This window comes from Mchenga conophoros, linkage group LG1, assembly GCF_057382185.1.
Source record: "Mchenga conophoros isolate Kocher_MC1m ecotype Shallow Benthic linkage group LG1, M_conophoros_male_GT1.1, whole genome shotgun sequence".
NCBI classification, from domain to species: domain Eukaryota; kingdom Metazoa; phylum Chordata; class Actinopteri; order Cichliformes; family Cichlidae; genus Mchenga; species Mchenga conophoros.
This window is the reverse complement of record NC_140526.1, coordinates 39,967,270-39,984,084: the sequence shown is the minus strand read 5'-3', so window position 1 is coordinate 39,984,084 and position 16,815 is coordinate 39,967,270. Positions and strand designations below refer to the sequence as shown.

The window sequence follows — 16,815 nt, the reverse complement described above, 5'->3', positions numbered from 1 at the left end:
ATACCTCTCCATTTGAAAGCAGTGAAGTGTGAGCATAAAGCTTTTGCTGGGGCCAACAGATCTTTTTGAAAAGGAGGGATTTTGACACTGTAAGCAAAGTTAATGGCAGAGAGCATAATTTGTTTGCAAAACACATCAGAAGATATTAAAAAAGTTATCTGCTGGATGTGACTACTGGTTAAACCTCTATTTGGCAGCAGTAATGTTTATTGGGTTAGTTTGTCTCTGGCGTAGCTGAGTACAATACTCAGGTGGGGAAGAATTTCAGTACAATCTTCCTGATAGATGTGCTTCAGCTCGGCCACATGTTTTTTCTTGATGCATCCTCCAGCTTCAGCTGATGTTTCGGCCAACTCAGCGTTATTGTTTTAGCTTCATACGACCACTAGCCCATTACAGCTATGTAAGGGTAGGGTCTGTGGTAGTACCGTCTATATTAGTGTCCCAATGCTGAATTATTATGATCATTATTGCCATTGAAGTCAAACATTCATTAATTTAGAAAATACAGGAAATAATCAGTCAACATTTTCATATGATAACCTTCTATTAGGTAAAACAGCTTGCTAGAGCACATGAGTGATGAAGGTAAAGGTTAGGTACTGGTTCCACTGGGACAGGCCTTTCCATGACCTGCTGTGACTCAAGAACATTACCAAAATCCACCACTTGATTCAGATCCAGTCTGAAATGAATAAGTTCTTAATTTTCCCATGATTCCCACTCTAGCTAGATTCAGGAATACAAAGTGTGGTCATTTTTCTTGGAGTTCTGAAACCAGAAGGTGAAACAATCAGAACAATACCACGTTTTCATTACAGTCGGGTTTGCAGAGGTGACGCTCGTATAGTAGAAGCTCACCAGCCTCAGGGTCATGACCACTTCAGTAAATACAGTGTGGTGGAGCGGGGCCCTGTACTAAGCATGAATACAGCCATTATCATAAGATGCTTTGTTTACAGAGCTTTGTTGAGAAATGCTGAAATGTTCAGAACTAAAACTGTTGGCACTGCACTCTCACTTTATGTTTGGGTGCTGAAGCTGTGCTCTCTGCTTGTTGTGTTTGCGTTCACGCATCTGTTTCACTTGCTCGCTCTATGTGCATTTGTATATTGTTGTTGTTTTTTAGTGCACTGCATGTGGTTGCAGTGTTTGCGCCTGTGGAAAAAGGAGACAACATGGGTTTAGCATATCAAAGGCACAAGGGCCCCAACGACTGTTACAGAAATGTTTTGAGATTTCTAGCACTTGTCCGCTCACCTCAGCTGGCCATATTTAAGGGGCTTTATTGTAGCCTCGCAGAGCTGACATGAACATCTTTACTAAGGTCCCAGGATTAGTCCAACAAACCAGGTATGTTGAGAGTGCCCTACTCTGGCCACAGTCCACAGAGCAAGACACCCACCAGTGTTATTGAGGTGGGTGGGCCTGTGGCTTTACAGCCAGTTTCTCCTGATTATCATGCTGTGCTCTCTGTGATGCCTCCAACACCAGTTTCCCAAAATCACCTGGAGAGTGATGAAGGCTGTATGCACACATACTGTCTCGCATTTTAAAGTGCCAGATGATAGCGCTAATCCAAATTAATCTGAAGCATGAAACTAATTTGATGTAAGAGTTGGAAATAGAAATAAACACTGCAGTGATTTTTTTTTTTTAAAGACATTTTCAAAGGCTAAAGTCTTGACTTTTGGTTCCAGACCACAGACTGGGGAGTTTCTTTGATCGCTGTAGTTTATGTCTTGATTATTACATGTGTGTGTATATATAATTCATTCAAAGTTTTCTGTATCTACAGCAAGCTGGGGTCTGTGCTCCAACGTGCCTTCTACGGGTCCAGTGGGAGGGTGAGTCAAATAATTACTTAGTTACTTTGTCAAAGTATAGATGGGTTTCCTAATATAAAGTGACTAGAATTTAAAAAATGAGTCAATCTGTGACACATAATTTGAATTGTCAAGTTAATTAGTAACTATTCTGATAATTGAGAAATCATGTTAGTAATTTTCACACCAAAAGAAAAAAAATGGTCGACTTAACCTTCACCTAACATATAAACCCACATATTTCAGTTTAAGAGAGCATAATGTTATTTTTATACAAAAATTAGCTTAAAGGCATACCTTTTAAAATTCTTTAAGACATTTAAAATCTTAGCATCACATCTTACATCACTTTATCAAAAATAAACAAATCAACAAAAATCATTTATGATTTGACTTGGTGTTGTTTAAATCAAACAAACTTCATCCATCCCTGCATACGTTTTCTTCTGCTTATCCGGGGCTGGGTTGCAGGGGCAGCAGCCTAAACAGAGAAGCCCAGACATCTCTCTCTCTCCCCGGCCACCTCCTCTAGCTTGTCCGGGTTAACACCAAGGTGTTCCCAGGCCAGCCGAGAGATAAAATCTGTCCAGCGTGTCCTGGGTCTGCCCCGGGCCTCTTCCCACTGGGACATGCCCAGTACACCACACCCAGGAGGCGCCCAGGAGGCATCCTGGAGGCATCCTTTGACATGGCTACCCAGATGGCTGAATTCCTCACCCTGTCTCTAAGGGAGAGGCCAGCCTCCCTGAGGGACATGGTCGAATGCCTTCTCCAAGTCCACAAAACACATGTAGACTTGTTGGGCAAACTCCCATGAACCATCAAGTATCCTCGAGAGGACAAAGAGCTGGTCCAGTATTCCACGACCGAGATGAAAACCGCATTGTTCCTCCATCTGTTAGTCAACCGAGGTTTGGCTAACGGATGGACTCTCCTTTCCAGACTTTGGCTGTAGGAGAGGCTGAAGAGTGTGATCCCCCTCTGGTTGGAGCATGATGGTTCCCTTCACCTCTGCTGTCCACCATCTGGTTTGGGGGTTATCATTAATGGAGTAGCTCCAGCAATCGAGGTGCTGAACATGGTCCATTCAGACTCAATGTCCCCAGTCTCTCTTGGAATAGTGTTGAAGCTCAGCCAAATGTGGGCATTTAAGATCTCGCATTGTCTGCTAGGTGTTCCCAGCGCAGCCTCATTGACAGCGCAGCCTCCCCCGCCACCTGATCAAACCTACTATAAGGTGGTGATCAGTTGACAGCTCACCACCTATCTTCACCCAAGTGTTCAGAACATGCGGCTGCAAATCTGATGATACGACTACAAAATCCAGAATCGACCTGCGGCCTAGAGTGTCCTGGTGCTATGTGCACTTATGGACACCCTTATGTTCGAATATGGTGTTCGTTATGGACAAACTGTGGTTTGCACAGAAATCCAGTAACAAAACACCACTTGGGTTCAGATCTGGCAGGCTGTTCCTCCCAGTCAGGGCCTTCCAGGTCTCTCTGTCACATGAGTGCTGAAGTCTCCGAGTAGGATGACAGAGTTCTCAGGTAGAGCACCCTCAAGCACCCCGGCCAAGGTACTCCAAAAAGACCCGGTACTCTACATGTATATATATATATAACACCCAGCACGCCCCTGCGGGCGGTTTATCCTTCAAGCTCGGGTCCTCTACCAGAGGCCTGGGAGCTTGAGGGTCCTGCGCAGTATCTTAGCTGTTCCCAGGACTGCGCTCTTCTGGACAGAGATCTCCGATGTTATTCCCGGGATCTGCTGGAGCCACTCGCCTAGCTTGGGAGTCACCGCACCTAGTGCTCCGATTACCACGGGGACCACCGTTACCTTCACCCTCCACATCCTCTCGAGCTCTTCTCTGAGCCCTTGGTATTTCTCCAGCTTCTCGTGTTCCTTCTTCCTGATATTGCTGTCATTCGGAACCGCTACATCGATCACTACGGCCGTCTTCTTCTGTTTGTCTACCACCACTATGTCCGGTTGGTTAGCCACCACCATTTTGTCCGTCTGTATCTGGAAGTCCCACAGGATCTTAGCTCGGTCATTCTCCACCACCCTTGGGGACATCTCCCATTTTGACCTCGGGACTTCCAGGTTATACTCGGCACAGATGTTCCTGTACACTATGCCGGCCACTTGGTTATGGTGTTCCATGTATGCCTTGCCTGCTAGCATCTTGCACCCTGCTGTTATGTGCTGGATTGTCTCTGGGGCATCTTTACACAGCCTGCACCTGGGGTCTTGCCTGGTGTGATAGACCCCAGCCTCTATGGATCTTGTACTCAGAGCTTGTTCTTGTGCTGCCATGATTAGTGCCTCTGTGCTGTCTTTCAGTCCAGCTTTGTCCAGCCACTGGTAGGATTTCTGGATATCAGCCACCTCCTCTATCTGCCGGTGGTACATACCGTGCAGGGGCCTGTCCTTCCATGATGGTTCCTCGTCTCCCTCCTCTTTCTTGGGTTTCTGCTGCCTGAGGTATTCACTGAGCACTCGGTCAGTTGGGGCCATCTTCCCAATGTATTCTTGGATGTTCCTTGTCTCATCCTGGACTGTGGTGCTGACACTCACCAGTCCCCGGCCCCCTTCCTTCCGCTTACCGTACAGCCTCAGGGTGCTGGACTTGGGGTGAAACCCTCCATGCATGGTAAGGAGCTTTCTTGTCTTTATGTCAGTGGCTTCTATCTCCTCCTTTGGCCAGCCTATTACCCCAGCAGGGTACCTGATCACGGGCAGGGCGTACGTGTTGATGGCCCGGATCTTGTTCTTACCGTTCAGCTGACTCCTCAGGACTTGCCTGACCCTCTGCAGGTACTTGGTGGTTGCAGCCTTTCTAGCGGCCTCTTCATGGTTCCCATTTGCCTGCGGGATCCCCAGGTACTTGTAACTGTCCTCTATGTCTGCAATGTTGCCTTCTGGTAGTTCAATCCCCTCAGTTCTGACTACCTTCCCTCTCTTTGATACCATCCGACTACACTTCTCCAGTCCGAACGACATTCCAATGTCATTGCTGTATAGCCTGGTAGTGTGGATCAGTGAATCGATGTCTCGTTCACTCTTGGCATACAGCTTGATGTCATCCATGTACAGGAGGTGGCTGACAACTGCTCCGTTCCATAGTCGGTATCCGTAGCCAGTCTTGTTAATGATCTCACTGAGGGGGTTCAGGCCTATGCAGAACAGCAGTGGGGACAGAGCATCTCCTTGGTAGATCCCGCACTTGATGGTGACTTGTGCTATGGGCTTGGAGTTGGCCTCTAGTGTTGTACGCCACATCCCCATTGAGTTCCTGATGAAGGCTCTTAGGGTCCCATTGATCTTGTACAATTCTAGGCATTCCAGTATCCAGCTGTGGGGCATTGAGTCATAGGCCTTCTTGTAATCAATCCAGGCAGTGCACAGGTTGGTCAGTCTGGTCTTGCAGTCTCGGCTGATTGTTCTGTCTACCAGTAGCTGGTGTTTTGCGCCTCTGGTATTCTTGCCAATTCCTTTCTGTGTCCCACTCATGTATTGACCCATGTGCCTGTTCATCTTAGCCGATATGATGCCCGACAGGAGCTTCCATGTAGTACTGAGGCAGGTTATTGGTCGGTAGTTGGAGGGGACCGGTCCCTTCTTGGGGTCCTTGGGGATCAGGACCGTCCGACCTTCGGTTAGCCATTCCGGGTGTCTCTCGTTAACTAGCAGCTGGTTCATTTGTGCTGCCAGACGCTCGTGGAGTGCAGTCAGCTTCTTTAGCCAGTAGGCGTGAACCATGTCGGGCCCTGGTGCTGTCCAACTCTTCATACTGGAGACCCTTTCTTGGATATCTGCCACTGTGATGGTTACTGGACCCTGTTCAGGGAGGTCGCTGTGGTCTGCCCTCAGATCCTCTAGCCACTGAGCATTGCCGTTATGGGTTGCATCCTTCTCCCATATGCTCTTCCAGTATTGCTCCGTCTCCAGCCTTGGTGGTGCTGTTCTCTTATTGTTCCCTTGCCACTGAGAGTACACCTTTGCTGGTTCTGTGGAGAACAGCTGGTTTATTCTCCTGCCTTCTATCTCTCTGGTGTACCTCCTCAAGCGGCTGGCCAAGGCTGTGAGTCTTTGCTTGGCAGTTTCCAAGGCCTCAGGTATGGACAGCTTGCTGTATTTCTTAGGCACCTTATTTGTCGCACCTTGCTGCAACTCCGTTAGTTGGCTAACCTCCCTCCGTGCTACTTTGATCTTGCCCTCTAGCCTCCTTCTCCATGGAGGGTACTGCCCCTTGTCGCTGTTCAACTTGTAGCCAAGCATCTCACTGATCACTGCTGCCGTATTGTAGATCAGCTTGTTAGTGTCGGTAATCGTGGTTGTAGGTATTGCCCGTAGTGCTGCATTAACATCATCTAGCAGACCTTCTGAGGGTACTTCACGTAATCTTGGTAACCGGCTACGGGGGATCCAGGTTTCAAGCTTGGCCATGATCCTATTTTTCAGGTCAGTTCCTCTCGCACTCAACGATCCTTCTCCTATCGCACTTGGGGCTATGTACCCAATCTCGGGTGGGGGTGATGATATCGCCCCCCTGACCTGGCGTCCTGACTCCTCCTTGCCGTAGCATTTGTGTTGTACCTCGTCAATCTCTAGCTGTGAGAGCAGTCCCTTCTTTCGAATGTTGGAATACTGAGCTACTAGTTGTTTCGCCGTCATTGTGGATGTTGGGTATCGAAGAATCCATATATATATATATATATATATATATATATATATATATATATATATATATATATATATATATATATATATATATATATATATATGTAGATTTTAGCTTGACTTGGCATAAAAACTGGATTCAGGGAGGAATGTCTGTCCTTTGGCTCTATTGGAACTTTGTATCTCTATGTAAAACTGATCAATCGATCTGTTTCATCTTGGTTGTTTAGCATCTTCACTAAAAAAAACCCACGAAAACCACAATTTGTTTCTTTAGGAATTAAGTGGTTATAAAAAAAAAGCCAGAAACCTCTATAAAATCAGCTTATTTGAGTCACATATTTTCAGACAGTCTTCTGTGAAAATTTCCATTCCCAGTACAAAAACCTCAGATGGTTCTGACAGCCAGATAATAGCTGCTTGTTTACTGTTAGCTCAATAAAATATTCAAAAATTGAAAGATGTGTTCATGTCAGACTAAAAAGCTACTCACACAGGAGCCTCACAGACAGGTTATGCTGCCACAAAGTCTAAAACTTGGTATACATGTGTAATATTTGTCAAATATCTCCTAATAAGGAATACCTCCATTTCATGCAGGCTTCCTATGTTTGATGCTTTTTGGTTTGGGGTAAACTGTAACCATATTTTTGTGCTGCGGCTGCTCTCAGGTGACCCTTTTTGAACAGCGAAACTTTGCTGGCAGAAAGCTGGACCTGAGCTCCGACTGCACCAGGGTCAGTGACAAGAACTTCCCAGAGAGATGTAACTCTGTCCAGGTGGAGAGTGGAGCGTAAGTCTACTTAAAACAGGCAGCAGGCCACTGATGCACGCTCTGCTGTCTAAGGTTATCCAAAAAGCAGATGAAAGCATCTACAGTGGTGTGAAAAACTACTTTCCTATGTCTTGTATGTTTATCACATTTAAATGTTTCAGAGCAGCAAACAAATTTAAACATTAGACAAAGTAAACACAAAATGCAGTTTCTAAATGAAGGCGTTTATGATTAAGGGGGGGGGGGGAATCCAAACCTAACAGCTCTGTGTGAAAAAGTGATTGCTGTCTAAACCTAATAACTGGTTGGGCCACCCCTAGCAGCAACAACTGCAATCAAGCGTTTGTGATAACTGGCAATGAGTCTTTTACAGCAGTGTGGAGAAATCTTGGCCTACTCGTCCTCACAGAATTATTGTAATTTAGCTAAACTGGAGGGTTTTTTAGCATGAACCTCCTTTTTAATGACATGCCACAGCATCTCAGTTGGATTCAGGTCAGGACTTTGATTAGTCTACTCCTATATGGCCACTCCAAGTCTTCATTTTAATTTTCTTCAGCCATTCAAAGGTGGACTCGCTGGTGTGTTTTGGATCCTGCTGCAGAAACCAAGTGCGCTTCAGCTTGAGGTCCAGACAGATGGCCAGACATTCCCTCTCGGGATGTTGTGATAGCAGAATTCATGGTTCCACATTACCACAGCAATTCTTTTAGTTCCTGAGGCAGCAAACAAGCCCATTTAGCCCACTTTTTCACACCACTGTATATCTGCGGCCTTCAATAAACAGACACTAAAAGCAAATGAAATCAAAATGATGTTTAATCACTGTTTAGAGCCTATTTGAATCTAAAACAACATTTCAAACATATTTTTATTTTAGCTTTGTTGTTGTTTTTGCCTTTGCCACATTGATTTTTGACTCTCTCTCTTCTCATTTAAAGATGGGTGGGTTATGAGCATGAAAACTTCCGGGGACGTCAGTACCTATGGGACATGTCAGACAGGGGCGAGTACAACTGCTACGATAGGTGGTGTGCCCAAGTGGACCACATCTCCTCTGTCCGTGCTGTCAAACAGGTGGAACACAGAAACGCACACTAGTTACAGAACATACAGATCTTCTTCTGTCTCGACCTTTTTAAAGAAGCGCTCTCAACATGCAGTATGCGCTCCATATCTGCTGTACTGCTGACAAGCAACTGAATAAAAGAGATAAAATAGTTCACAGAAATACATCAGAGCTATTTATGGTGGATTCCAGGATTAAAACAGATTGTTTTGGTCTTAATAATTATGCAGACATTTTACTTGTTTTTGTGAAGAATGACTAATGCACAGTGCTAATGTCATAGAAGATGGTATTTTTCTACATCCAAAGACAATGTGTTGGTAAATAATGTATATTGAGCTAACTTTGTGATGAACAAAAAAGCAGCTTAATAGTTACATAATAAGTAATTTAAAGTAATTACATTTTGATTATTCTAATACATAATGTTTTAATATTTTTTGGTTTAGCAAAAGTCATACTAAAAAGATTTTATCTGTGGTTATTTCTAAAGATATACTCCAGTATTCAGCGGCACTTTGTCTCACCATTTTACAAATTTGTATTTAAAAAATTGCAGCATTAGAAGAAAACTTACAAAAGAAGAAATCAGCCTTAACAACAGTGTGCTGGTTCTCTCAGTCCACAGACACCAGCTAACCAGCTTTAGTGGGAATGGTTGTCTGTTAATTCAATTCAATTTCAATTTGTTTTTCTTTTAACCTTATCTGTTATTTCACAATAACAGTGGCCTCACAGCGGTAGATAAAGACCCTAAATTGTTGGAAAGAAATCCCCAGCAATCACATGACACCCATAAGCAAGCAATCGGCAACAGTGGCAAGTGAACACTTCCTTTTAACAGGAAGAAAGCTCCAGCAGAAAATCTGAGCTCGCTGGTTGGGGATGAGGAGGGAAAGAAGAGAACCGAGTGACAAAAGACACACTATGGGAGAGAGAGTCAGTTTTTAATAACTGCTAATTAAATACAGTAAGTTGTGTTGTATAAAGACACAGTGAGTCAAAATAGATGAGCGAACAAGAAACCTTCAGTGTATCATGGAAAGCGCCCCCACAGCCTCTTTGCAGCATAACTAAAGAATGGTTCAGGCTCACTGAGCCCAGTCGTATAGATCAGTGAGCCTTCAGCTTTCAGGCCCCTCTTCAGTTTGGATTCAGCAGACAGACTGTCTCAAAAATTCTCCTTTTTGCTGGATCAGGTGACCCTGCATCCTCCCTTAGGTATGCTGCCATAGGTGTAGGCTGCTGGGGGATTCCCATGATGCATTGAGTTTTTCTTCTTCAGTCCCCTTTCTCTGTATGTATTACTGTAAGGTCTGCCTTACAATATAAAGCACCTTGAGGCGACTGTTGTTGTGATTTATATAAATAGAATAGAATAGAAGTGATCCAGACCTGACTATATGCTGTATCGAAAGGAAAGTTTTGAGCCTAATCCTGAAAGTAGAGAGAATGCATGTCTCTTGAATCCAAACTGGGAGCCAAATCCATAGTAAAGAAGTCGAATAGCTGAAGGCTCTGCTTTCCATTCTACTTTTAAAACTAGAAAGCACCAGTAAGCCTGCAGTCTGACAACAAAGTGCCGTGTTCAGATAGCACAGTCCTATAGCTCTTTAAGATATGACTGGGCTTGATTATTTAGGATTTTGTATGTGTCAGTCTCCAAAGTTTCATGTTATCTTAAAGTAATTAGTAATCCAATATGATTAAAACTTTCGATTTCAACAGCAGTATAGCTTATTCAAAAATGCAGGAGCCATTAAACAAATACATTCAAAAACACACACACACATACACTCAACAGTTGTGTATTTCTGTGACTTCTAGGACAACAACCCTGCCAGAGCTCAGCTGTTTGAACGAGCTGGTTTCTCTGGTAAGAAGATGGAGCTCCAGGATGACATCCCCAACCTTATGAGCCGCTACAGCCTCAACAGAGTAGCCTCCATTCGTGTGCTCGGAGGAGCGTGAGTGATTAAACGAGTGAAGCCTTTGGACTTTGAGCAGTGTAACTAGTATCCTACCAGAGATCTAACCTTCCTCTGTGTATACAGGTGGGTGGTGTATCAGGAGCCCAACTACAGAGGACCCCACTACATCCTGGAGAAGCGTGATTACAACAACTTCTCTGACTGGGGCAGCCAGAACAGCACCATTGGCTCCATGCGGAGAGTTCGCTTCAACTGAACACCAACTCTGAGCTATTGACATTGCGCCCATGAAATTTGTCAGCTTTATATACAAACATTTACATATTTTTAGTAATAAATTGTTAAAAGGCAAATGTTTTTGGTATTTATTCTTCATAATTGATTACTTTTAATAAAAGACATATGGGTTTTCGAAATGTAAAGAATTTGTAACCGATGGGTAATCGATGGTTGTGCCCTAATACCAGAGACATAATAAGTCAGCAACATGACACTCAATTGAAATCTATAGAATTCCATAACATAAAAGATGGTGGTAGAAGTATAACATCTGTGATCAAAAAACTTCTCTAAGCTTAAATGTTTGAAAAAGCAACCCTAATTATTATGACATGTATTGATGTTTTGCAGACACACAGAGGATAACCATATCATATTAACTTGTTTGGCATTTTGGACATAGGACAGTCATAGTGTGAATGTAGGATCAAGCGAATAAGGCCCCAGTCACACTGGCCTAGAGACTGATGTGCAACTCAGCCACCAGTCATTAGGAAAAAGTGTTGCTTTGAGTGCTTGCAGGACGTTGATGGCACTTGCAGGAAAAATGGCGACTAAAGTCCCAGTAACACAGGTCTACAGACCAGTCAGTCATCACCCCCGGCAACCACTGTTTGGCAAAAACGTCCTTGTTATTTTTTGAGTGTCTAACACAGCATATTACTTTGGTCATAAACTGAATGGAAGACATGTGGATTCAGCTACTCTCTAAGCTGTAGCGAAACTGTGATTCAACACATGAATGGCCTGAGGATAAAAACTCCTCTTGAGCCTCTCCGTTTTTGTTCGGATGGTGCGGAACCTTTCAGAAGCTGGAACAGTTCATTGCTGGGATGGGACGGGTCCTTCAAAATCTGAGTTGCTCCAGTCCAGCATCTCCTGATGTAAATCTCCTGTAGGGAAGGGAGAGCAGTCCTGCAGCAGTGTTCTGCCATACAGATCACTCTCTAAAGAGCTTTTTATTTTCAAGACAGCTGTTTCCATACCGGGATGTGATGTTCTGTATGAGGATGCTCTCCACAGCGCCTGTATACAAAGTCCTGAGGATCACTGGAGAGACTCTGAACTTCCTCAGTTGTCAGAGGTGGTACAGGCACTGCCTAGCCTTTTTGGTCTGGGCCTGAATGTGGGCAGACCATGTCAGGTCTGAGCAGATGTGGACACTGAGATACTTGAAGGACTGCACCCTCTCCACTGGAGCTCCATTGATGATAATGGGCTTGTAGTCTCTGTGCTGACCCCTTCTGAAGTCCACCACCAGCTCCTTGGTCTTGTCGACGTTCAGCTGGAGGTGGTTGTCCCGGCACAATGATGCCAGATTCTTCACTTCATCCATGTAGGCCGCCTCATCGTTGTTGGAGATGGCGCCCAACACCACTGTGTCGTCAGCGAACTTCACAATGGTGTTGGAGCCGTGGGTGGCCACACAGTCTGAAGTGTAGAGGGAGTAGAGCAGTGGTGAGAGGACACATCCCTGAGGTGCTCCTGTGTTGATGGTGATGCTGTCAGAGATGCACCCACCCTCACCACCTGAGTTCTGCCAGTGAGGAAGTCAAACACCTATGCACACAGACAGCTGTTGAGTCCTAGATCCCTCAGCTTTGTGAACAGTCTACCGGGCACTATTGTGTTGAACGCTGAGCTGTAATCAACAAACAGCATTATCACATAGTTACCCTGTTTCTTGTCCATGTGGCTAAGGGTGGTGTGCAGGACGTGGGCGATGGCGTCCTCCGTGGATCTGTTGGGTCGGTAGGCAAACTGGAGTGGATCTGTGATGTTTGGGATGGAGGAGGAGATGGTTTTCTTCAACAGCCTCTCGAACACCTTCATAACCACCGAGGTCAGCGCAACTGGCCGGTAGTCATTCAGGCATGAGGGCTTGTTGTTCTGGGGACAGGGATGATGGTAGATCCCTTGAAGCATGTGGGGATCACAGACTTCAGAAACAACTTTTACTTCTTTGCTTCGAGTTTGTGTCGTACTTTAAGGTTTACTATTGCTCGGCTAATGATATATGCAGAAAAACATGAAAAATTGCAGGTAACTGTGGCAATTTTTCATCAACTACAGCATTCACTAGGTTTTTGGTACAGTATTATCTTTACAACCGATTCCATCCAGTGATAGCCAGAAACCTCCACTAATCAGGGAATACAATTTTTTTTCCTAACAATCTGTCAATGTATCATGTCTTTAGTGGACATCTCTTGAGTAATGTGTGCATGACATCACATGAGTAACCTCCGAAGCATTGCAAAAACTCCACTGATGTTGGTTGCACTGGCTGACAGAACATCTGATGTGGTTTGCACATTTAAACACAGGATCCAGAAAGCCATTCCAAAAGTGATATGGTGATGGTGAGGATTTAGTACATGAAGAACCGAAGATAATATCAACTTTAAGTAAATACAGACCATTGGTGTAGCACAACCATACGTTTAGGTGAAGAAATATCCATTTACATTGCATGGTAATCAGATATAAGGTTAAACGGAGTCTTCTTAAAGTAGCGGTTCTTTGTTCTCAGTTTGGCAGTAAAGAGTTAAAAGGCCTAACAGGCCAATAGGGTGGAGTTATTTAGACTCCTGGGTGTGTTTAACAAACTGACAAGAAATGTATGCTGATGTATTGAAGTTGGAAAATGGCTTAGAATTTGTGATGTTAAGCTTATTATATTAACATTGTGTCAATTTCCTACTGCTTATCCAGGTCACAGGGCTTAAGAAATGAGGCTCCCTTTGGTCTGCAGAGAAGCCTTCATAAATTGCCACCTTGCTGTAATGGAGCTGTTTGTGTGCTAGTGATGTCAGGAGCTGCATTGTTGGGGATAAACTGTCACAAAAAAAAAAAAAAAAAAAAAAAAAAACCAAACAAACAAAAAAAACAAAACAAAAAAAACCCACAACATTCTTAAGTTTTAGCATGCAGTCCATTTAGGCTCTAATACCAGTTTCATGTCATCGCTACAGAAATGTGTTTGATAAGGACACACCCCCATTTTAGTTCAGTGCTCCAATGCAAACGTTATTCCACAAGACTTGTTTCACTTCCAGAACCAGCTGTTCTGATAGGCAGCGATATCTCCCCAGCTTCCACAATGAAGTCATTTGTGAGCCCTTTTACTGAGATGCATGCCAAGAACACAGTCAGGCTTTGCCTCATGTTTTCCACCCGTCTATGAAGACAAACCAAAAGTAGGTTATGATTTTTTTTTTTTGGGGGGGGGGGGGGGGGGGGGGGGGAGAACCCACAAACACACTAAGACAAGAGTTAAAGTCTAAGAACCATCTAAAACTTTATTTCGATCTCCAACAAGGTACATTACATGCAGATGCAAAACTGTTTGCTGCCCAACAGGTATGTTTAATCATTCAATAGTTAAAATCTTCCACTGGTGGGAAGAAAAGAAAAAAAAAAGTTAGAGATTAGAAAAACTTTACTTCATAGAAGCAGTTTGTAGATCCTCTGGAAGCTGCACAACAACTTCTCAGCTTTTTCTTGGATATGCAGTTCAAGGTGCATTAGAAAAAAGCCAATACAAATGGCTCAAATTCTCAGATCATAAAAAGAAAAAAGTTGAGTCAGAGTACAGCTGCTGCCATGTTCTTGACAATTGAAGATTTGAGCTGAGGAATGAGGCTGATCTTGAGAAGCTTGCTGCTCGAGTACTTTTTCCTCACAGCCTACAGAGACAGATCCTCAAGGTCAGTCTCTACTCACACATGATATGAGCTGGTGTATTTATTCTCAGCCAACTCACCTGGAACTTCGTTTTCCCTTCATTTACCAGCACAACATTTTTGGCAATGTGCTGCATGATGGGCTTCAGGTGGGCCTCGCCATAGGTAGAGTAGTGCTGCTGTGTGGGAGACTGATGGGAGGTCAATTAACAGCCAGCTTGAAGGAGCAAGATGTTCATAAAAAGTGACTTTAAACTTACCCAGGGTAGGCCGTCCAGCAGCAGCTGGGAGAGGCAGAGGGAAGCAGCAGCGACCTCAGAGGGCCTGTAGTGCACCATATTGTAGTCGAGCAGGGTCAGCTCCATCAGGTACTTGGCCAGCGTGTGTCTCTCCCCATCAGACTGATAAACATGCACGTCAAGGTTTAAGATTCTTACAGTTTCTCTAACACCTTAGCTGCCATTTTTCTTTAATACAGAGTGATACACATGCAAGTTATGAATTGGAGGCAGCCGATTCCTACACTGTTGAAGTCTTCTCCACATTAAATTCATAATGAAACTCACATTTGCCACCTTAGATGCCCGTCTGAGAAAGTGCAGTGGGAGAGGACGCCCCAGCTGAAATTTCAGGCCCTTCAGAATCTGCTGCTCCATCTCGAGAATCTGAGATTTTGTAAAGGCGTTGTCGGTTATGTAGGCAAAGTCGCCAACCTCTGGGGCATACATCTCCTCATACTTGCAGGCCACCAGCATGGCAGTCACACCGACAAGTTGCAGCTTCCTGCGAGACACTGGCTGGACCTGCAGCGTAACCAGAAGAAGCCTTTTAGATCCAGGTCACAAACCCATAGACAAGGCTGTTCAGAAACATCACCTGAAGAAAGCGGTCCAGAATGGCAACTGTGAGGTACAGAGTCTCCTGCAGCAGCTGGAACCTGGAGTGAACCTGGACCAGCCAGTCGATGAGAAGCGCTCGCATACCATCAGTGATTTCGTAGCCCTGCATGTAGTTTGCTCGTACTGTCTGCTGCAACTGAGAAGACAAACTGATGTAAGTCAGAGACGACAGCAGCTGGTGTCAGAAGGCAGGGGAAGAAACTACCTCCAGGTTGTGCAGATACTTGTAGATATCCTTCACATATTCTGAACAGAGCTGTGGCTGGTCTGCATCCTCCTCATCCACATCCTGCACCGCAAGCAGTGCCTCAGAGAAAGCCAGGCACAACTCAGTCTCCTCCTTCATGGACACATCAGTTGCAGATTCCTCCAAAACCAAAGGAAGAGGCTCTGTAGCTGCTTGGACTGGTCGAACATCGGCAGGTTTAGCCACTTGGACACAAGATGGCTTGGCTGACACTTTTGTCTGTCCTGTTCTCTAAGGAAACACGTTTGGAATCATTACAGTTGGGAAATGCAACACGAGTCACTAATAAGACTTTCAGATTGGACAGGAATAAAATTGTTCAACTATTGCGACCTTCCCTTTTGCAAACCACTAAGGGGATTTCAGTCTGCTGCAAGGTTCTTGCTTTGGCTCAGCTAAACCAGTTGACAAGGTTTGTGTTTATTGCAAAAGACAGACAGATGAAGTCTGGGTTGAAAGTCAGCCAGTAAAACTACTTCTAGTCTAGCAGGCATACCAATAAATCAGACCTCTATAAGACTTTATTGCCTGCTTACCAAGTGACTGCAAAGCAGACAAAATGAGTCAGAAACCAAACCAAGATGCTCTTACCTTTGTGACAGTCACTGCTGCGTTAAAGTTGGTAATCTCTCCGAGAGCTGCTCTCCTCGGACCCGCTGCTGCGGCGGCTTTCCCCGGTTTCTGCCGGTTCTCTGCGGTTAGGAGCTGCTAACGAGACAAACATGCACATTAAAAAGGCTTGACCGACTTTTCTACAGCGTGTTTAACATTACTGAAACGATAGCGTTATTATTGCAGCGCTAGCATCAACTAGCCAACAGCAGCGCTTCTCTAGCAAACAAAAGTCTTTTTACTCACCACAGCACGAACTTCCACAGACATGTTTACCGTGGGCAGCAACGAGGACACAGAGTGACCAAGAACAAGCAAAAGAGCATATAATTCAGACTAACAGAGGACAGTTTCCCAACAAAATCCGTAAACAGTTATTTCCGTAGCTAAACAACACAGCGACGAGCAGCTTTCAAATAGTTGTCCTCTAAATCTGATTGGATGTAGCGATTTCGTTCGGACGCTTGTGATTGGCTAGTGATTTCAGGTGGGAATTAAAGCCATATGAGCTTTTAAAGTGCTCGGTAACCTTATCTCACAGTCATCGCTTCATCTACAGTAATATAGCGCCAGATAGTAGATTTATAGCAAATGCTAAATAATACGTAAGCAAGTCTTATGCCTAAAGGCAACTGTTGTTAAAAACTGTGTATGAAAAGTCCCTGGTTTGGGACCCCTGTGGGGCAACCCGCTGTAGCAATCCCTTTTACTGCTTTAGATTCCTTTTTTAAAAAATTATATTTTTATTAGTCATTTTGTTTTACATTCAGATAACAAAGAGTGTATTTGGTGGCTTGACAGT

General features: G+C 44.4%; 2 protein-coding genes across 3 annotated transcripts; one reads left to right on the top strand and one right to left on the bottom strand.

Annotated features, from left to right (window-relative positions):
* Positions 1-1,273: 1,273 nt before the first annotated feature.
* Positions 1,274-10,645, top strand: crybgx (crystallin beta gamma X). Its single transcript, XM_085281302.1, has 6 exons — positions 1,274-1,353; positions 1,799-1,847; positions 7,187-7,308; positions 8,232-8,367; positions 10,187-10,326; positions 10,414-10,645. Exons 1-6 carry the CDS (start codon positions 1,310-1,312, stop codon positions 10,544-10,546), a joined length of 624 nt encoding a protein of 207 aa, XP_085137428.1. The 5' UTR covers positions 1,274-1,309; the 3' UTR covers positions 10,547-10,645.
* Positions 10,646-13,845: 3,200 nt separating this feature from the next.
* ccnb2 (cyclin B2) lies at positions 13,846-16,445 on the bottom strand. Of its 2 annotated transcripts, none has more exons than XM_085278112.1 (8): positions 16,260-16,445; positions 15,993-16,109; positions 15,360-15,632; positions 15,132-15,290; positions 14,822-15,058; positions 14,516-14,656; positions 14,336-14,446; positions 13,846-14,258 (listed from the first exon to the last, which is right to left on the bottom strand). In XM_085278112.1, the coding sequence occupies exons 1-8, from the start codon at positions 16,281-16,283 to the stop codon at positions 14,157-14,159; spliced, it is 1,164 nt and encodes a 387-aa protein (XP_085134238.1). In that variant the 5' UTR covers positions 16,284-16,445; the 3' UTR covers positions 13,846-14,156. The 2 variants fall into 2 exon arrangements, with proteins under 2 accessions (XP_085134238.1, XP_085134245.1); XM_085278119.1 differs by having other exon boundaries at positions 15,993-16,106.
* Positions 16,446-16,815: the final 370 nt, after the last annotated feature.